Raw genomic sequence first — 21,015 nt, 5'->3', positions numbered from 1 at the left:
CTGAAGATATGTAAATGTTGCAAATGGTCACTGCTGAGGTCATTTGCACTTGCAGCACTATTGCTTCCATGTACAAACCATTATACAGACCCCTCCAGATACCCTCTCATAGTTCTGACAGAACGCGCCATACAGCATTGGGGAATTGTCATTGGTGAAGCATGTTTCTTGGAGAGCAATGCAAATTGCAGAATGCGAGGAGATAAGGAGATGTAGTGCCGGCAGGTGATAGTAATGGCCATCACAGTTCCACTGAATGATCAGATAACAGGTATCCAAGGTTAGGTGTGAAGGGGCCAGTACAAAGATCTATACATGAAAAATTTGGGGATGGATGAAGAGTGGGCCACCCTGGAACCCACAGGTCATGATTCCTTCAGCCATTGGCTGCTGTCGGGCCACAAGCTTGTGGGTTTCTAAGGAGGGGAGTGCCAAAGGGAGCACTGTTACCTATAGATGCCGGAGGAGGTAAATGCTCCTCCAGCTGGGTGCAGGACGTAGTTCCCAAGGATGGGGGCTGTGGGAACTGCAAGAGAGGAGGGCAGTGGGAGAAGTGAAAAAACTGAGGTAGTGGGAGTGATAGCTGGGCCTCCCCATAACTGGAAACCATGCCAACAGGTGGTATGCATTCATCTTTTTTGTGTGCCTCAATATATAAGTGGCCAACAGATTTATATCCCTGTGATTTCTTGTATTTCTTGAAGATTGGGCAAAATTATGAACGCAGGGGATAGTGTTCTGCACAACTGATAGACAAAGGTGGTTGTTCACAAGTACTATCTTCATGGTGCGGTTGTCCGAAGTTACCACATTTTCAGCCTACCAAACAGTGAGATGACCTATGACCAAAGTGCACCGAGCGAGGTGGCGCAGTGGTTAGCACACTGGACTCGCATTCGGGAGGACGACGGTTCAATCCCGTCTCCGGCCATCCTGATTTAGGTTTTCCGTGATTTCCCTAAATCGTTTCAGGCAAATGCCGGAATGGTTCCTTTGAAAGGGCACGGCCGATTTCCTTCCCAATCCTAATGACCTTGTTGTCGACGGGACGTTAAACACTAACCACCACCACCACCACCACCACCACCACCACCAAAGGGCAGGCATCAGAAGCACCTAATGGGCAGTGGGATATATATTTTCATGTCAGACCTGTGCAGCATGACTAACTTTTTCTGGGAGGACATTCCCAACAAAGGCCACGATAAAGGCACCTGTATTTATTTTATTATCTTTCATACCTTTTTGCATGTATCGGACAAAATGTACGCCTCGACACTTAAGGTTAGTCTGTAGCTCCTTGTCTGTCTGGAGCCTAAGGTTTTGGCGGAAAATGATTCTGTCACCTGTATTCAAAGTCTTGTGTGAGGCAATTGTTACTGTTGTCACCCAGATGTTCACACCTGAAGAGCTGTAGAAAGTGCAGCAGAGGAGGCTACAATCAATACCGAACCACTGCACCGTTTTCTCAATGACTCAACTTCTCCGAATTTATGTACTGTCTGTCCCACAAAAAATAATGGCTCTGCTGCAATAGAAGCATCCCCATAAGTTTGAGTACATAGTAAGTATTAAATAGATTGTTTCACTCCTAATTGTCTGGCTTGTCCCTCTTTCCATGGGATAGCCAGGTTAGGGGAAAGCAGTATGGTTGAAACTACCCAGGCTGAAATTTCTATACAGGTCTAATGAGATGACCAGATCATAATGGCCCTGATTTGTTGTAATTTAATATGTTTCACATGCAAAAGATTTGCCCTGATGCCACCTACTCCGATCAAGGACTGGGCATCAACTGCTTGACATGTGTGGGGAGCTAGCAGTTCAGGCATGCGCAGTGTGAGCCCTGTGTTGTCAGGGGCTCAACTGACAGGGCACATAATGACCCTACCACATCAGAATGGCTGCCATGTTGGCTCTGAAGTGGAAATATGAGCCTATGCAGGTATTGTGTGCATATGATTTTCAACACTGAATGCAGCAAATACTTTTAAGGTGTTCTTCCCCAGTTGGTGTACACAACAGAAAAAATTGTAAAAATTACTTCAACAAAAGGAGAACTATTTTATGCAGGATTCTGAGGAAAGACCACTTGAATCAGCGGTTTCTAAATCAACTGTTTTTTGGAGATACGTGAATGATGCTTTCATAGTGTGGCCCCATGTAGAAGATAAGTTAATGGAGTTTTTACATCATCTTAACTCCATTCATGAGAACATTCGATTTATTATGGAATTAGAGAAGATGGTTGTCTCCCATTCCTGGATGTTTTGGTCAGATTGAAGAGTGACGGCTCTTTGGGACATTCTGTTTACCGTAAATACAGTCACACTGCTCAAGTTGCCATTACCCATCTCAAACCGTGAGTATGCTCAAAACCATTGTACACAGAGCCCTTACATTGTCAGATGCAGATAGATTACCTAAAGAGCTTGCACATTACGGGAAGTGTTCAGAGACAATGGATATTCGACCTGGAAAATTAAGAGAGCATTCTTAGCTAAAACCACGAATCGGGAAGTGAATAAAGAGAACATGCCAGGAAAGTCCCTAGCTCTTCTTCCCTTCATTGGTAACATTTCCTTCAAAATAGCAAGAGTGCTTAATAATTTTCAGGAGAAAGTGATTTTCCACCCACCTTCTAAGATTTCAGATATTTTGGAATCAGTGAAGGATAATTTGGTATTGGGGAAAGTGGTAATTTACAAAATACCTTGCCAGTGTGGTATAGGACAAACAACCCACACCAGCAACACCTTTTTGGGACTCCATTATAGAAGAATCTGTTGGAAAGCCCAAAGCGGAAAATGAACCACGACAGTGGCTACCAGCTGGATAATGCGTGGAATCGTGCCGTCTCAGAGATTTGCTCCAGATGAAGACACCCAAATACTCCGATAACTACGGCGAGCGGCAACACTGAAGACAGCTGATCCTTGCAGTTCCACCAATGAGGGCGCTGCCACCGGGCGGTGTGGTCCTTCCGTCACCGTGACTCTAACGAAATATTGTGGAATGAAGTTTGTGAGAACCAGCTGCCACTGCGGAATCTCTTTGAACATTTGAGTTGCCGGGAAAATTTTAAATTTCACATCAAACATCTTTACAGGGAGGAGAAGGCCTTACATGTAAGAAGTTTCGACAAGGAATGTGATAAAAGAGCAAAACTTTTTAAGTTCTTTAAGTTTTTTAATGACATGTTGGGACCCTGACATTATACCAAAATTTGCCAAGTGACACATTTTATTAAGACGGCCACTGCATGGAAGAAAACGGGGAAGGTGAGTCGTGCTACTGTGAAGGAGAGAATCTGTTATACGAGACAAAGGCTGGATGACATTTCAGAAAAACTATTCCATCTACATATGAAGAGTGCAGCACTTCTTCCTCCTGTATCACGGGACTAGGTCGATGGAGTGACTTCAGCCAAGTTTGATTGGGTATATATGGATGCAAGTTCTTGGCAGATGTCAAAATTTGATCATATGCCACAACTGTCATCGCTACAGGGAATAACTGCACGACATTCCATTGTTAACATGACTGAGGAGAATTTGGGCAATGCAACACTGCCTGTTTCAGGTAAAGAACTCAATATTGCGCCTATGCCAATCACAACCCTACAGCATGTGTGCAAAAGAAGACATGTACATTCCTGAATTCTTCCTTGTTATCTCCAGAGACACAAGTGGTTAAGAACTCATGGCAGCGTACCACCAAGACTGTATGGCAATCCTAAAGTGCACAAAGAAGGTCTTCCTTTACAGCCTATAGTGAGTAATATTTACACCCTATATATGATTTAGCCAAACATCTTGCTTTCTTGCCGAGACCATTGGTCGGCAAATTTCCACATCATATATGGAACTCTGCCAATTTTATCAACAGACCTCCACTTAAGTAGTTCGGATCTTCTACTGAGTTTTGATGTAGTATCTCTTTTTACAAAGGTACCTCTTGCTGATTCCTTGGCCTAATTGGTAAACAGTTTCAGCCGCACATCACTGGTTTGTTTCAACATGCTCTTTCCTCAATCTACTTTATGTTTAACCAAGAATATTTTGAAGACTGACAGTGTCACCATGGGCAGCCCCTTGTCTCCCTAGTGGCTAACTTTTTTATGGAGGATTTTGAGGAATGAGCACTTGAATCAGCAGTTTCTAAATCAACTGTGTTTTTAAGATGCATGGATGATGCTTTCATAGTGTGGCCCAACTGAGAGGATAAGTTAATGGAGTTTTTACATCATCTTAACTCCGTTCATGAGAACATTCGATTTATTGTGGAAATAGAGAAAGATGGTTGTCTCCCATTTCTGGATGTTTTGGTTAGATAGAAGAGTGACAGCCTTTGGGACATTCTCTTTACTGTAAGCCCACTTACACTGATTTGTACTTGCACTCCTCAAGTTCCCACCACCCATCCCAAACCATGAGTAAGCTCAAAACCCTCGTACACAGGGCCCGTACATTGTCGGATGCAGATAATTTATCTAAAGAGCTTGCACATTTAAGGACAGTGTTCAGAGACAATGGATTCTCAACCCTGCAAATTAACAGGGCATTCTCAGCTAAAACCATGAACCAGGAAGTGGATAAAGAGGAGAATGTGCCAGCAAAGCTCCTAGCTTTCCTTCCCTTCATTGGAAACATTACCTCCAAAATAGCAAGAATCCTTCATAATTTTCAGGTGGAAGCTATTTTCCACCCACCATTTAAGATTTCATACAAGATGGGATTAGTGAAGGATAATTTGTTATTGTGGAAGGTGGGAATTTACAAAATACCTTACCAGTGTGGTATGTCCTATATAGGATAAACAACACACACAGTGGAAGGACGCTGCACAGAACACAAACGTTGCACTCGCCTTCTGCAACCCAGCAAGTCTGCAGATGCGGAACATTGTTTCTCCAACAGACATTCAATGGACAAAATTGGATACATAAAAAATCTACGCAGCAGAACACACACATACAAGACAATTGTAATTGGCAATTTTGTCAATAATTTATCGTTTTTGTTGGGACATACTATGTAGTGTGACAAAAAATTAATTTTGGCCACAGTAACACCTTTTTGGAACTCTGTTATAAAGGATTCCATTGAAATACGCATCATGGAAAATCTAATGAACCGCCACAGCAGCTATCAGCTGGATAATGTGTGGAATAGCACGATCTCCGAGATTTGCTCCAGACGAAGATGCCAGAATACTCCGACAACTGTGGCGAGCGGCAGTGCTGAAGACAGCTGATCCTTGTAGTTCCACTAGCAAGGGCGCTGTTGCCGGGCAGTGTGGTCCTTCTTTCACACTGCCTATAACACATGCGCGGCAGTACTATCACTGTACTGTATAAGGCAGAGCTGAGAAAGTCTTTTATGGCTCTCCTGTAGATGACTGACAGGTGTCCAGTTGAAATATCGTGGAATGAAGTTTACGATGACTGGCTGGATTCCCAGAATCTCTCCAAACATTAGAATATTCCAAGAAGGGAAGGCAGAACTAAGGAAATAGTGGGGTCGACACCAAAGACTGGCACAAAGAGAAAGAGAGCGAGAGAAGGAAGGATAGTAAGACATGAGAGATGGCAGCACAGGAAAGGACTTAGGTGCTCCAGTAGCTTGGAACCCTGTGCTCACCAAGGACATACCCACAGAAGAGTTGTTAGCTCCCTGAGGGGTTGCTCAACTTGTTCCTGTTCCAGACAAGATGAGTTATTTGATCATTAGTAGATTTATTCAGTACAGTTTAGCATGAATCTAGTTTTTAGAAAAAATAAATTGTATTATTTTTGCTGTTTACCGACATGATGAGTGTTCTCTTTTAGAATGTATGCTAAAGACCCAACATTACGAGCACAAAATATTGATGAGCATCACCTTTTCTCATATGAAACATAAGGAGTTTATTCTGCAGCTAGCCATTAGGTAAAAAAAAAAAAAAAAAAAAAAAAAAAAAAAAAAAAAAAAAAAAAAAAAAAACGGGGAAGATGAAATCAGCATACACAACTTAATGAAGAAGAGGAAGAAATGGCACATTAGTACATACTAATAATACAAAAATTACGTAATAATTTTGGAAGTAATGCTGAGCTGAATGAATAGTAAAGGTGTATGTAAATGAACAAATAGGAGGAAAAATACTGTTACACAATTTCACTGTCAAAAACAGTTTATAACATTAGTGTGATTTTATCCAAAGCTCAATATAATCCGTTCTTGCCATTCTATGAATGTCACATTCTCTGCTGTTCTAAATTCAAATGAAAAATTTATGTACGTCATAGCTACTGAAAGGAGAATTCAATGTCTATTCTTTGTTGAGTTGATTCTAACTGGAAAAGCAAAGCCCTCACACCTGCAAAAAGATATGTACTTCAGTCTCATAGAAATACTTTGCTATTTTCCAACACAAGCAGAACATGTTGCTTCAGCAACAGTTGCAACACAATTTCTGTGGCTTAAGTAACTTCTTGAAGATTTTAGAATATCTGTAAAACCAACTACTTTTAAGACACCAAGACATTCATACTCCTGATTGAACAGTAGGACTGAAAAATGTTGATATTTAGAACAATTTCACACATCAGCTGCACAATATAAGACAGATGAATGTAACGCATATAAGTTCTGAGGAACAAGTGGATGAAATACTGACAAAAGCAGTTGTGTGTGCACTGTTTCACAGACTGTGTTTCAGTAAGAAACTAGTAGCTGGGAGAGAATGGATTTGTGTATTGCAAAACTGAGTGTTGATCCATAATATATTACATGAATTGTATTTCATGGCACCCAAAAAGATGAATCTCTGGGATGTAGAAATAAGTCAAAGATCTACATTATTTAAGTGCAAGACAACAAAATGACTTAAGATTATAAAATACTGCTTTGCTTAAGTTCTAATGTTAATTATATTACAAAGAAAAAGAAAAAAAGAACAACCTAAGAGTTTCTGTTAAGATACTCTTCACTGTAGTAGAAGGATTGTCTGTGATCAAGACAGAACTGATACACCATCCGTCATGCAGATACAGTTAATACCACAAGTATGTTGTGTCTGTTATTCCACAGTATTTTAACTTATGCACAAACACATCATGGTTCACACAATTAAAAGATTTCAGCTAAATCATAAAATATTTTCAACAGTAATAATTTGTGACTGATAGATTCTTGTATTCACAAGTCAAAAGGAAACTATTCATGTGACAGAATTTTCATAATCCAAACTGTTTCATGCTGAGAATAACTTCCTGTATTAAATGTTTATAAATTCTACAGCACTCGTTCTTCTTGAAAAGTTTTTGGAAGCGTTTACAAAAATGAGACAAGAGTTTTGTTTTACCTTCTTTTTTGTGAAGTAGTTTGTACTTCAGTATTTTGGGAAAATACCACACAAAAAAGGTCATGGCTAAGGATTTCCAAAGGGAAAATTAGAATTATGTACTTGATTCACATACTGTCAAACACTAAAAGTGAGAATTTTACTCATGAACCCTTGAACTGCATGTAAAATGATCACTGATCCAGTATTTTTTCACTTCTAAAACTGAAATTAACATGCCATTTATCTTGAAACAATATATATGACTGCTTGTATGTGGTCTAAGGCAGTCACAAGCACTCCGTCTTCAGGCGACGAGTGGCCTACCGGGACCATCCAACCGCCGTGTCATCCTCAGTGGAGGATGCGGATAGGAGGGGCATGGGGTCAACACACCGCTCTCCTGGCTGTTATGATGGTATTCTTGACCGAAGCCAATACTATTCGGTCAAGTAGCTCCTCAATTGGCATCACAAGGCTGAGTGCACCCCGAAAAATGGCAACAGTGCATCGTGGCCTGGATGGTCATCCATCCAAGCGCCAACCACACCCGACAGCGCTTAACTTTGGTGATCTCACGGGAACCGGTGTATCCACTGCGGCAAGGCCGTTGCAAGGCAGTCACAAGAATATAACTATATTTGGACCACACTGATACATTATACATTACTAAAAAAGCAGTAGTCTTAATTCACTAGCACTTTTCACATTTCCATTCCCTTTCCCTGCAAGGACACTGATTCGCTCTCTCTTTTTCCTACAGAGCTGTGAGTGTACATTGAAAATGTCACTGCATGTCCAAGTCCTATTGGCGTACTGAGGATGCCACAGTTTATTTAGTCCATTGCAGTGAATGACTGGCCTTTCTCATATTAATTCTGTTCTACAATAACAGCAATGTCACTGAAATGACTCTTTTTGGACTGTAGACTTCAGACGTTTTGGTCTGTGTCATTGTGTTCACTGCTGGGTTCCAATTACATAAACAGAAACTGAGTCAGCATTCAAGGTCGTTTCGGCAAGACAGAGTAGCAGGGACAGGTTAAGCCTTTTGTTGATTTCTATTATCAATCATTAGAATAATCATGAGTTGAAAAAACTAAATATTCACAAAGAATTAGTCTTCTACATGCGCTGCTCTGCAGCTTACAAATACAAAAAATGTCGCGTTAATATTATGAAAGGATAGACTGCCGCTTACACACAAATGACCACTGTTTGCCGAGGCCTCAGTCTCAATTTAGCAGTGTCTTTGTTGTACCTGTCTCCTACCCAACATTTCCACTACATGGTGAATAGCAATCTATCCTTTTCATAATGCTGTCATTACTCCATCCTCGATTTTCCATTGTTTAAACATTATGTAAAGTTGATCAATACCGTACTTTCATTTTCTCATTCTATTGATGGACTACTATCAAGTATACAACCATCTTCAGTGCCTTCTTTATATATTCCTATTTTAGCATGTGCCAAAGACATTTTGATGATGTGCCTTTGGCAAAGAAATGTTCTCCATACCCATAGATTATGGATGTGTATTCTTTGCAATATGAATTTGTGTCAACCAATAGGGTCAAGCAAAGTATGTGGAACTCCCCCACCCCCTCCCAGCTGTTAAGATGGATGTATTTGAATAAACCATGTTTGCAGAGGGCATGTTGGGAATATGCACTGCCACTCTCCAGTGTGGGATGTTCATGCTTATAAATTGTTTGAAGTGATGTTAGGGATTCACTGGACTCCACATGTGTTCTTTGTGAGAATAATATTGGAAGATTTTGTGGTGGTTTATTAATGAGTTATTTTAATGTTGGCAATTATGGGAAACAGATGTGTTTTGGGGGCTGGAATTATTAGTGCAGTGTGTTGTTTATGGTTGGACATTTAATTTTATATTTCACTTTTTGTTAGTTACGGACACTGAAGTTCGCGAGTAGGTCCCTGCATGTCACAATGAGGGATGCCATGTCAACTATGAATCAGTTCCTACAGTTGTTCAGTTTAATTGCTGAGTATGTGAAGTGTTTAACGTCCCGTCGACAACGAGGTCATTAGAGACGGAGCGCCAGCTCGGGTGAGGGAAGGAAATCGGCCGTGCCCTTTCAAAGGAACCATCCCGGCATTTGCCTGAAACGATTTAGGGAAATCACGGAAAACCTAAATCAGGATGGTCGGAGACGGGATTGAACCGTCGTCCTCCCGAATGCGAGTCCAGTGTGCTAACCACTGCACGAGTATGTGAAGTATCAAGTTTGTGAAGAAGGTGTAAGACTGATTAAAGTTGCTGCATTTCTCAAAAGAATGAGCAGTGTATATGGTACTGTCAGCAGGACAACATATGGCGCTCTATACAGACGGTTTCCTGACAGTCTCTGCTGGTCATTCAAGAAACTGTGTTGATGACATATTTTTGCTATCACTAGGTTGATGGATATTGAGCTGTGGTAAAAATTGCTGCTTTGAAGAGCGCGCTGCAGCGCGTAGTGTGAAGCAGTCGCCCTCCGTTTCTGACGGTGGCGCCGCTGTGGCAATCGCAGCTTTGGTGTCTCCCTCTGGTGGGAAAGGTTGCCCGTTCATGTGCATTTAAGGGGCGCTATGAGCTCGCCAGTTGGTCAGTCTCTCGTCCCCAGCTTACTAGTCTCTCTCTCGTCCGCATTTGTTAGGCAGTTAGTGTCTGAGTGCTAGTATGTCTGTTGTTCGGATCAACCTTTAAAGCCGGCAAAATGAGAGTCTTTCCACTCCACCAGTAAGAGAACTCAGCGAGTGATCGCCCGGTCGGGGCTTTGTTCCTGCATCTGAGTCTGCGTGTTAGGCCCCCAGTCTGCTCGAGTTTGCTCAGGCAATGGTCATTACTGGTTGGATCGATCGGTTGGTCGGTCACGCACTGAGACACAAGATGACTTGTCCGTCTTGAGCATCAGCGCATGTGAGGTCGCCACGTGAGTCCAGTGGGCTGCAGCATATAGCGAGGGGTAGTGACTTTGCGGTCGACACGAGAGCAACAGGAGTCAACCCACGGCCGGTGTGAGCTGCGACGCCGTGAGATGGCAGATCGGCACGCCTTCCTGTGTCTGTTGAAGCGGCTGGCACCGGACAGTTCGGGAGAGCGGTTTGGGGGTGCTGTGCCAGGTCTTCTCGAGAAATCGCAGTTTATTAGAAGTTAAGTGATTGGTGATATGTTGTTTGATTTACTTTTGTTAAATTGTACTTGTTTTCTTGGCGAGGTCACCAGCCGTTTTGCTTTGTGGTCGTCCCACCATTCTTCTCCGTTTGCCCACCCGCGGGAAGGTGGTTGTTTATAAATTGGGTGGTCCGTTTTTCCCTTGTGGAGTAGGGGCGGGTTAGAGCAATCTGCAGTTCAGTAATTCCTTATCAATCTACCGTACATTAGTAGCTGCCTCTGTCATGTTTGCCAGATTTGGTGTGTTAATGAATTTATTGCTTGGAGTGTAACGGCCTAATACCTCAAATATGTTTTGATCTTTGGAGACTTTGATATTATTGCCTATGATCTTGAGAGGCGGTATCTGTGTACTGTAGAGCATCTTAATTATTGTTTGGCCAACCTTGTAGAATTTTATAAGATTGCATGTCATGGGCTTTTATTTAAATGATCATTTTAGTATACAAAGTTGCCACCCTTTCAATGTAAGACTTTTAGTAGAAGTTAAAATCAAGTTGCACCTTTAGTGGCAAGGTTAATATTTTAATTGTTAGTGTTTGGTACTATTTCCATCCCTCCGACAGGGGGAGGGTGGGGGGGGGGGTGCATAGTTTGTGTGCTTGTGTAAATTGTTAAAACTCTTAGTTTAAAGTAATATGGTGTGTTGCAGATTTGCACCAGTGTAGTCTTTCAGAGGCTGTTGTGAGCGGTTGTGACTATGGCAGTATCAAAAGGGAGTGGCAAGGTTCTCTGCCTGAAAGCCCATACAGTCAAAACTTGTTTCTTTCTGCCTCTAAATAAATTGTAATTTTGATATTTAGAGGGTGCTTTCTGATTGTAATTTTAAATCTGTTTCTTTTAAAAAATGCTTTTAGGCACTATTAAAGGGAACATAATTCCCATTTGTTAAAAGGAATTTGCTTATGATTTCATCGGTTACTCCCTGGCAACTACTTCCATGCTTACATAGTGTGATTAAATGTGTTAATGGTCTTGATGAATCGCTAGTAAATAAAATAAATTCTTAAGAATATTCTTTCAAAATAAATCACGGTTCAGACATATTTGTCAGCTGACTTTTGTTGGTAGGTATGGTTTTATTTTTTTATTGTAGTAAATATGGTATTTGTGTTTACATGCACAATTGTGTGTTTCTTGTAATAAATTGGTGTTAAAGCAATTTTCTACGAACTTTGGTTTGTATTGTTAATTGTATTGGGATCAGTAGGTACCATGGAATTTGTTTTAGCTGCACTATGTGACATTATATTATTAATATTAGTTATACAATCCGAGTTTCTGTTTTGTGTTACCACAGTCTTCAACTAAAGTATTAAGTCACCAGATTTGTCGAGTTGTGTATGGTTTATGGATTTTGTTTGAGCTATACAGGTCAAGTGAAGTTTCTGTTGGCCGGTTAGGGAAGTATGTGTGGGTTCGTTGTATCTTATACTTTGTTCGAGCTGTAAAAGTAAAGTGAAATTTCCAGCACCTACATTTTTGGAGCTTTGCGGCATTGTGGTCATAATTTTATTGTGGTTTTGTTGAATGCTCGACTGATGATTTCGTATTCTTGATTTTTGCATATTTCATTTGGTATGTCTTAATTATTACAATTGTCATATACCTAGTCTGTCGCCAACCAAACCCCTAATTCCCACGGAGTGGTTGGCACACTGGACTCGCATTCGGGAGGACGACGGTTCAATCCCGTCTCCGGCCATCCTGATTTAGGCTTTCCGTGATTTCCCTAAATCGCTTCAGGCAAATGCCGGGATGGTTCCTTTGAAAGGGCACGGCCGATTTCCTTCCCCATCCTTCCCTCAACCGAGCTTGCGCTCCGTCTCTAATGACCTCGTTGTCGACGGGATGTTAAACACTAATCTCCTCCTCCCTAATTCCCACAGCTATTAGTTTTTTTTATTAGTTTAATGTTATTTGGCACTATTTGTGTCTGTTCACATTTTTAATGACTGATGAAATGATTACAACATTCTACAAGCTTGAATTTGTGGGGTCTTGATGACATCATCAAAGGTCAATGCGGACTGGTGGTATCTTCATTTATCCCCAACGAATGTCATGGTTGTATAAAACTCTTCTTTTACACTTGAATATACTGTAGCAGGAACACAAATGTCAGTGATTCTTTGTGATATATGTCAGATTATTATTAATTAAAACATTCCAAGAAGAGGTGAAGTCACTGAACAATAGAAAATGTTTAGAAAGGTCATAAATTGAAATGACATTCCAATAAGAATCAAACAGAGGTCCTTCAGGCTGTCAGCCCTCACAGAACTCAAATTTTGATATATGAAAGGTAGTATTTACTTTAGATAAATGTTACAAGAAACAAGGTCATAATTATTTTAACTACCAGAGTCCTTAAATTCCACATTAACTTCCATATACCATCAGCATTAAATTAATTGAAAAAAATTCACTTCTTTCTAACCACTAATCAAGTGAAACATATATTTTTACCTTTCAGTGCCTTTTGAAGAATTCTTAATTTTGCTGCTGTGCGATAAGCTGTATACCTAACAATGTTACACTCATCCAGCATCCTTATTAAATTATCATATTCGTCTTTGTAGGCCAGATTATCCCCCATCCTGAAAATAAATGTGTAGCATGAGAATTGCAGTAGCCATGCATAACAGAATGAAGCAGTCTTTCTCTAATAGCTGTATCAAGTACTCACGTTTGCACAGCCAATACCAAAATCACTTTTATCCTTCCCTAATATTGAATATTTGTTCACAATAAATTATTCATAAGTGTACCACATGCAAAACTAAAGATAAGGCTAAATAATATAGATGTAATCATAGAGCAAATGGGGAGATTTTCTTAAAATTCACACTGTGTCACCACCTTCATACAACATCAGGACCAGATAATTTAATGTTGTCTTAAAATAAGAAAGATTGCTCATGATTTAAACACAAACACAACACCAACATCCAGCATATTCTTTCAGGAAGACAAAATGAAAATTGTAGCCTACTCAAAACAATACACCGAAAAAAAATGCATATCATTGATAATTTTTCCTGGAAGGGTTAGATTAAATTGGATACACAGAAGATTCCAGAGATTAACACCGAGGAAACGCTCATGTTAGAAAAACTAAAATACTTGCATATTTACAAAAGAACAGATAGGCCTAACTGTTAGACTATAGTTTTTCATTCACATATTAATTACAAAGATTACAACAAATAGTTAAAAATATGCACACTAAAGTGAATGAAACACTTCCAGATGTGCTGTGGCCAAGCACTGTACTAAAGCAGTTTGCAAGGCTTACTTGTGTACATCGCTTTGTTGCAGGCAAGCTGTGTCAAAGTCATATCGCATAGCATCTATGTTACGTGATAGACAATAAATTCATCAATTGATCCTGTTAAGAAATTCCAGTCAACTAAACCTATCGATGCCTTTGCCGTCATGCAGATATGTAATGAAATTCATTAATGCAGTAAAAAAAGTTGCGATCAATAAACCCTTCAGTCTCCTCTTAAACTGTACTTTATGGTAGCATCTTTATGATTCCTGGCATGCTATTCAAATGTGTGTTCTGAAAAGTGGGCACCTTTCTCGCTCAAAGTAAATGAATTTAAATCTTTATGACAATTGTTCTTATTTATTGTATTTTTTCTGTGAACTCCGTTTTGGTGTGAAAGAAAGATAAATTGCTTATGGCAAATTACATTATACTACGTATAGCCTACATGTTTCATGAAAACTAGTAGTTAGTACAAAGCCAGTTCTTTAGACAGATTCCTGCAACACATTCTTGAGTGTACGCTACAAATAACTAATATTAAGTGCTTCCCGACATAAAGGAAACTTTGGTTTTGGGAATGTAAATCTCGAATTACCGTCAGGATTGATGCTACTGAAGTAACTTTTTCTATAAGGAATAGTCAACTAAACCAGACTATTCCACTGAATGGTATCTCTACAGCATATGTTACGCTGACCAAAACCCAATGGTTGGTTTGAGCACAACTAGGCATATATCTACTGCTGGTGGTGTACTCTTTATCTTTCTCTGAGTTTTTAACAAAGTTACAGTTGTATTTATAGGAGCATTACAAAGCAACATATAGGCCTACTCAAAAGTAACAGTGAAACCTGGCATTTTTCATATTAAAAAATCATTTCTGCTGGTGACAAAAGTGGTAAGTGCATGAAAAATACCCGGGACCGGCTGGGATCTACAATCTGGCACTTACCCGCAGAGTAATCAACGGGTACTACTACTCCTCTAATATGCTTTGTACACTTAAGTAGCGCTCAGCCATAAAAATTCATAGTGATAGAGCTGAAAAGTTATAGAAAAGTTCTAAAGCGGAGTTCTTGTAAAACACTGCAATTACTAGGCGCAAATTTTGAGGTCCAAACACACAAAAAACTGCAGGCAACGTAAATTTGTAACACTCAAGCCTACGACACGGAAACACCTTGAAACAGGGGAGGAAAGTTACTTCTAGTAGTTTATAATACCGACTGTGATGAACAAAATATATGCCGATACTGTAATACGTAAACAGTCATGAGAAGTCAACCAGCAAATAACAGTGTAGTCCAAGAGGAACTGGCGACTTACTGCCACGACGCAGCAGGTGTATTACATGGAAAACAGTGTTTCAAATGCAGATCTGAATTCATTATACTTTTTTGATATGTGTATGTAACAGGTGTAAAAGATAACACCGAACTATTCATGAGATCTTGAAACAGAATTAAATAATTACCTTCCTGTTTTGCTGTCTACACCTGTTGTCAACGTATTCCTCGATTTATTCCTACACTCAAGGCTGCAAGTTTAATCCGTTGTTTAAGTTTCCACTATATCAATCAACATATATTCGCTCATTTGCACTCCCCACAACACACAATAACAATTACAATAACATTTAGTAAACAAAATTTAAATTCATAAATATTGGCGGCAATCCAGATATTTAAAAAGACACGCCAAAGATACTGTCTCAGCAATTATCTACCTTCGATTGGTCGAAAACGTCTTCGATCAGTACTATATTGAAAAAGGCAAATGTTTTTAATTCCGACAATTCCTCATATATACAGAATAAAACAGTTCTAAGATAGGGGAGCCAAAATTTATCCAGAACGAGGAAATACAGGGAAGCGCTGTTTTCAGTATATCGTAGCAAATACGCACCACAGTAAAGCCCGGTCCACACGCAACGATCTGTCTGCGCAGACATTGGCGCAGATGTCTGTACATGCAAAAGATCGCTGCAAATGTGGTGTGTTCACACGACACAAACCCCAATCTACTACTCGCCCGCCATCTGTCGGTATAGAAAAGAAATATCAGTGGCAAGCGGCTACGCCCGCCGTAAACGTCAAAAATTTAATTCAGTTATTTTGAAATATAGAAATGGAGGAAGTTCTGTTGTGGTCTGTGTTCACAACGTGTGTTGCAAAAAACGTTCAGACCAACCACAGGAAAAAGAAAGCAGTCAAAATGGTGTAGACAGTGGCTGCTAAAGCGAAAGCAGTTTTCTCACGTAAATTTACTGCGAGATTTGCAGGGCGAAACTTTTCGGTAAACAGTTCGCAACGAATTTTTTTTTAATTACTGTTTCACTGTTTGCCGAGGCGTCAGCTGCCCGCAATTTTTCAATTAGAGCATTGTATAGTGCTGTCTTTTTGTCTCGGTCACTATAGTCTTTACTTTTAATCTTTCACATTCATGGGTGATTTCTATATATTTCGATGAATTCACTAACAAACTCTCGAGAACACTGACTAGTATCAGCCATTTTAATGCCCTGTGCGCACAAATACAAACACAGACTGAGCAAACATCTGTTTCGCGCCAGATTTGCGGCGATATCCTGTCCACACGCTCCAACTTGTCTGCGCAGATGTGGTTTGAACCCACAGATTTGAGAGGTTTCGCTCAAACCTCCAACTCCAACTTCCAGGTTTGCACACACCTCAGGTTGGTGCAAATCTTCTGTCCACACGCAACGATCTGTCTGCGCAGATGTGATGTGCGCATACATTTGCACAGACAGATCGTTGCGTGTGGACGGGCCTTAAAGCCGTATCCCCACATACAACAAAAGTGACACCACAGTACATGGCATGACGGCTGATACGTCAGTGGCACCGTGTGTTGCTGTTTCCAAGCGCACCTGTCAAAATTCAGTCACAGTGTTTTTCAATACAGCTTCAGTTCCCGTTATTCGTAAGAACTTCGCTGTCGTCATTCGGTTTAAGGCGTTAGAATTGAGCCAAGGATCTAGTAAGAATAAGAATGGAAGTGGATTTTACGCAGAAATAACACAGTGCTATCAAACTTATGATGGGAGCAGTACTCATAAACGAAGACCCAGAAGTACAGTCCTGGCTCGAATAAAAGTGACACTTCGATATTTGACGTTTGCCTGTCGTATTTCCAATTTTTGTGTATGTACCTCTTTCATTGATTTTACGATTGATTAATTTAACTTGGGATCATATTATGTTTTCTCCTGTTTTCAGCTCTGTAGAGCAATACCGATGCCAAGAGGAAGTGTCCGCATAACCTGCATTTTACTTTAATTTTTGAGTATCTTTCCGAATAGCAAATTCCAATTTTGTGCCACTTCATTGAAATGAATGAGAATTTAAGACATGTTTTTATAAAACAAATCTGAAGATGTTCATTATAGACCGAAGCCGGTAGTCTGATGACAAAAAAATTGTGATCATAGACATAAGGTAAATGAAATTTAATGCAAGTTTAGCTGAGTCTTCTCTGCCTTAGTGAGGGAGCACAGAGAGTTTCCTTTACCTTTCGTGGCACAAAAGCAGAAAGAACAAGCTAAGAAAACTGTATGAATGTTTAGTGGCACATTGCTATGCAGCCTACGTACTCGGTTGGCGTGGCTGATGTAGAAACGGAGAGGCATTTTATTGTCTCGTCAAATCCTCGAGAGACGCTTCTAGGAGCTTCTGGTAGTTTTTTCTCTGCAGAAGTGCGCCAAATAAGGTTTATTCCTACGTGCTGTTTCTGGAGTCTGACTGGTCTGTACCATAGCGCAGAAACGTGAGACAGAAATTGGTCGACGAGGACTGTGAAAAAATGCGGGCGAGATCTCGGTTTGGTCACTGGAGTGAAGACAGATAACTTTAGGGATAAACATGTCAGCTTTGGGGGGACAAACAATACAGTCAAGATAGTTTGGGGGTTGCTGAAGCTGCAGTCCAATATTCGTATAATTGCATACAGTTCAGTCAGATTGAGTTGGGATGTTATAGAGATTATGAATAATATTTTCACTGCTGGGCGTGGTCAGATAACTGTTGGGAGTATTTGGTAGTACATTCAGTGCTGAGGTTCTCAGATAAACTTCTGGTGTTGCAGAAATCAGAGTCTTGCAACAGATGAGTGATGGATGTCTGCAGAGGTTGCTGCCATATGGAGCTGTTACAACCAGCACACTGAAATGGTAAGAAATACCCAATTGTAAGCATGCTTAATAATGAGTTGTGGACCCTGGAGTAATTGAAAGAATCAATAGTATTTCAACTTTATTCTTGTGAAGAATAATTAAATAACAAACAGTTTAGAATTATTATTTCAGTTCACATGAGCACCTGGTATTTACTTACAGAAATACTTGGTTCCAAAATGGTCCATTCTGTAATTAACCACCGAAACTTTAATTAGCGGGGTTCTAACTTGCTTCCCTCATTTTGTATCACACTGTCTGTAGCTTTCTTTGCTGAAGTATCAAGTTTCACTTTCGTTTCTCATAGTTTCCTTTAATGGAGCACATCTTGTGTTTGCCTGATTAAGATCCCCTCCAAATGTAGTATCCATTTCCTCAATGCACAGAATACACCTCAAACTGGTCTTTCTCCACTTAGTTGTCACTCAGTTGCGAATGTGCACAGGACAATTAAATGAAGTTAGTTTCCATTCTTTTACTGTTAAATCCCATGTCAGTTGGCGAAGAGAATGTTAATAAATATTGTAGTTTGCAATGGCTTTTTAACATTTACCAATTTCCCCATCCTATGTACCTGTAATCGGTAGTACAAATCAGAAAGGTACCAATTGCATGCAAAGCTCTGGTAATTGTCATCCTAAGGCTGTACCGAATTAGTGTTACCTTGCATAGGGTAAGATCAAGACCTCTCTCTTAAATTCGGGGCTTAAATGATTCATTTTTCTGTGGATATAACCTGATTTAGCTATTGCACTTCTGGTTAACAAACGATTCCAAATTATATCAGAAAAGCTTGGGATGTCTGATTAGGGAACATACTGATATACTCATACAGGCCAGGAGCGATAAACTGTTAAATACTCAGATGATGAGTTCCATACTCCTTTTACAGAGCGTAGGGGAGCGACGCGGGAGACCTACGCCACCTTACTAGGCAAGGTCCTAGTGGAGGTGGTTTGCCATTGCCTTCCTCCGACCGTAATGGGGATGAATGATGATGATGAAGACGACACAACAACATCCAGTCATCTCGAGGCAGGAAAAATCCCTGACCCCGCCGGGAATCGAACCCGGGACCCCGTGCTCGGGAAGCGAGAACGCTACCGCGAGACCACGAGCTGTGAACAGAAGATCTGTCAATTATAGGATCTAGACATCTCCCACGATCTGTTGTTGTTGTGGTTGTGGTCTTCAGTCCTGAGACTGGTTTGATGCAGCTCTCCATGCTACTCTATCCTGTGCAAGCTTCTTCATCTCCCAGTACCTACTGCAGCCTACATCCTTCTGAATCTGCTTAGTGTATTCATCTCTTTACCCTTCACGCTGCCCTCCAATACTAAATTGGTGATTCCTCGACGTCTCAGAACATGTCCTACCAACCGATCCCTTCTTCTAGTCAAGTTGTGCCACAAACTCCTCTTCTCCCAAATTCTATTCAATACCTCCTCATTAGTTATGTGATCTACCCATCTAATCTTCAGCATTCTTCTGTAGCACCACATTTCGAAAGCTTCTATTCTCTTCCTGTCTAAACTATTTATCGTCCACGTTTCACTTCCATACATGGCTCCATACAAATACTTTCAGAAACGACTTCCTGTCATTTAAATCTATACTCGATGTTAACAAATTTTTCTTCATCAGAAACTCTTTCCTTGCCATTGCCAGTCTACATTTTATATCCTCTCTACTTCGACCATCGTCGGTGTGGTGTCACCGCTAGACACCACACTGGCTAGGTGGTAACTTAAATCGGCCGCGGTCCTGTAGTACATGTCGGACCCGCGTGTCGCCACTGTGTAATCGCAATCCTAGCGCCACCACATGGCAGGTCACAAGACACGGACATGACCTCGCCCCAGTTGTACGGACGACATAGCTTGCGACCAGACCTACCAAGTCTTCCTCTCATTTGCCGAGAGACTGATAGAATAGCCTTCAGCTTATTCCATAGCTACTACCTAGCAAGGCGCCATTTGTATAAGTGCTTATAGCTTACTACTATTCAAGAGATGTATTCCAACAAGAGAATAAAGTTAAGTATATTATTCCAGCTACGTACTTTTCTTCTTATTCATTAATAAGTCTCATGTTCCAGTACTTCACGCCCGTCTGCGTTAGTTTAGCGTGCACTTTCAGCCACTTCGATCTACAAGGTGTTGGCCCAGCTGCCGACACATCAGTCGGTTATTTTGCTCCCCAAATAGCAAAACTCCTTTACTACTTTAAGTGCCTCATTTCCTAATCTAATACCCTCAGCATCTCCGGACTTAATTCGACTACTTTCCATTAACCTCGTTTTGCTTTTGTTGATGTTCATCTTGTACCCTCATTTCAAGACACTGTCCATTCCGTTCAGCTGCTCTTCCAAGTCCTTTGCTGTCTCTGACAGAATTACAATGTCATCGGCGAACCTCAAAGTTTTTATTTCTTCTCCATGGAATTTAATACCTACTCCGAACTTTTCTTTTGTTTCCTTTATTGCTTGCTCAATATACAGATTGAATAACATCGGGGATAGGCTACAACCCTGTCTCACTCCCTTCCCAACCACTGTTTCCCTTTCATATCCCTCGACTCTTATAACTGCCATCTGCTTTCTGTACAAATTGTAAATAGCCTTTCGCTCCCTGTATTTTACCCCTGCAACCTTTAAAATTTGAAAGAGAGTATTCCAATCAACATTGTCAAAAGCTTTCTCTAAGTCTACAAATGCTAGAAACGTAGGTTTGCCTTTCCTTAATCTTTCTTCTAATATAAGTCGTAGGGTCAGTATTGCTTCAAGTGTTCCAACATTTCTACGGAATCCAAACTGATCTTCCCCAAGGTCGGCTTCTATCAGTTTTTCCATTCGTCTGTAAAGAATTCGCGTCAGTATTTTGCAGCTGTGACTTAAACTGATAGTTCGGTAATTTTCACATCGGTCAACACCTGCTTTCTTTGCGATTGGAATTATTATATTCTTCTTGAAGTCTGAGGGTATTTCGCCTGTCTCATACATCTTGCTCACCAGATGGTAGAGTTTTGTCAGGACTG

At 40.5% G+C, this 21,015-nt stretch overlaps 1 protein-coding gene across 3 annotated transcripts in view; it reads right to left on the bottom strand.

Moving 5' to 3' along the window:
- Positions 1-15,470, bottom strand: part of LOC126262435 (dystrophin-like) — a 121,465-nt gene extending 105,995 nt beyond the window's left edge. For all 3 annotated transcript variants that reach the window (XM_049959081.1, XM_049959079.1, XM_049959080.1), the window contains exons 1-2: positions 15,262-15,470; positions 12,980-13,110 (exon numbers count right to left, since the gene is read on the bottom strand). In XM_049959081.1, coding sequence (XP_049815038.1) covers positions 12,980-13,109 — 130 coding nt within the window. In that variant the 5' untranslated portion in view covers position 13,110; positions 15,262-15,470. The remainder of the gene's footprint in view (positions 1-12,979; positions 13,111-15,261) is intronic.
- Between the last annotated feature and the right edge of the window lie 5,545 nt (positions 15,471-21,015).

The sequence above is a fragment of the Schistocerca nitens genome, chromosome 6, assembly GCF_023898315.1.
Source record: "Schistocerca nitens isolate TAMUIC-IGC-003100 chromosome 6, iqSchNite1.1, whole genome shotgun sequence".
Taxonomy (NCBI): domain Eukaryota; kingdom Metazoa; phylum Arthropoda; class Insecta; order Orthoptera; family Acrididae; genus Schistocerca; species Schistocerca nitens.
This window is presented reverse-complemented; position numbering and strand designations above follow the sequence as displayed.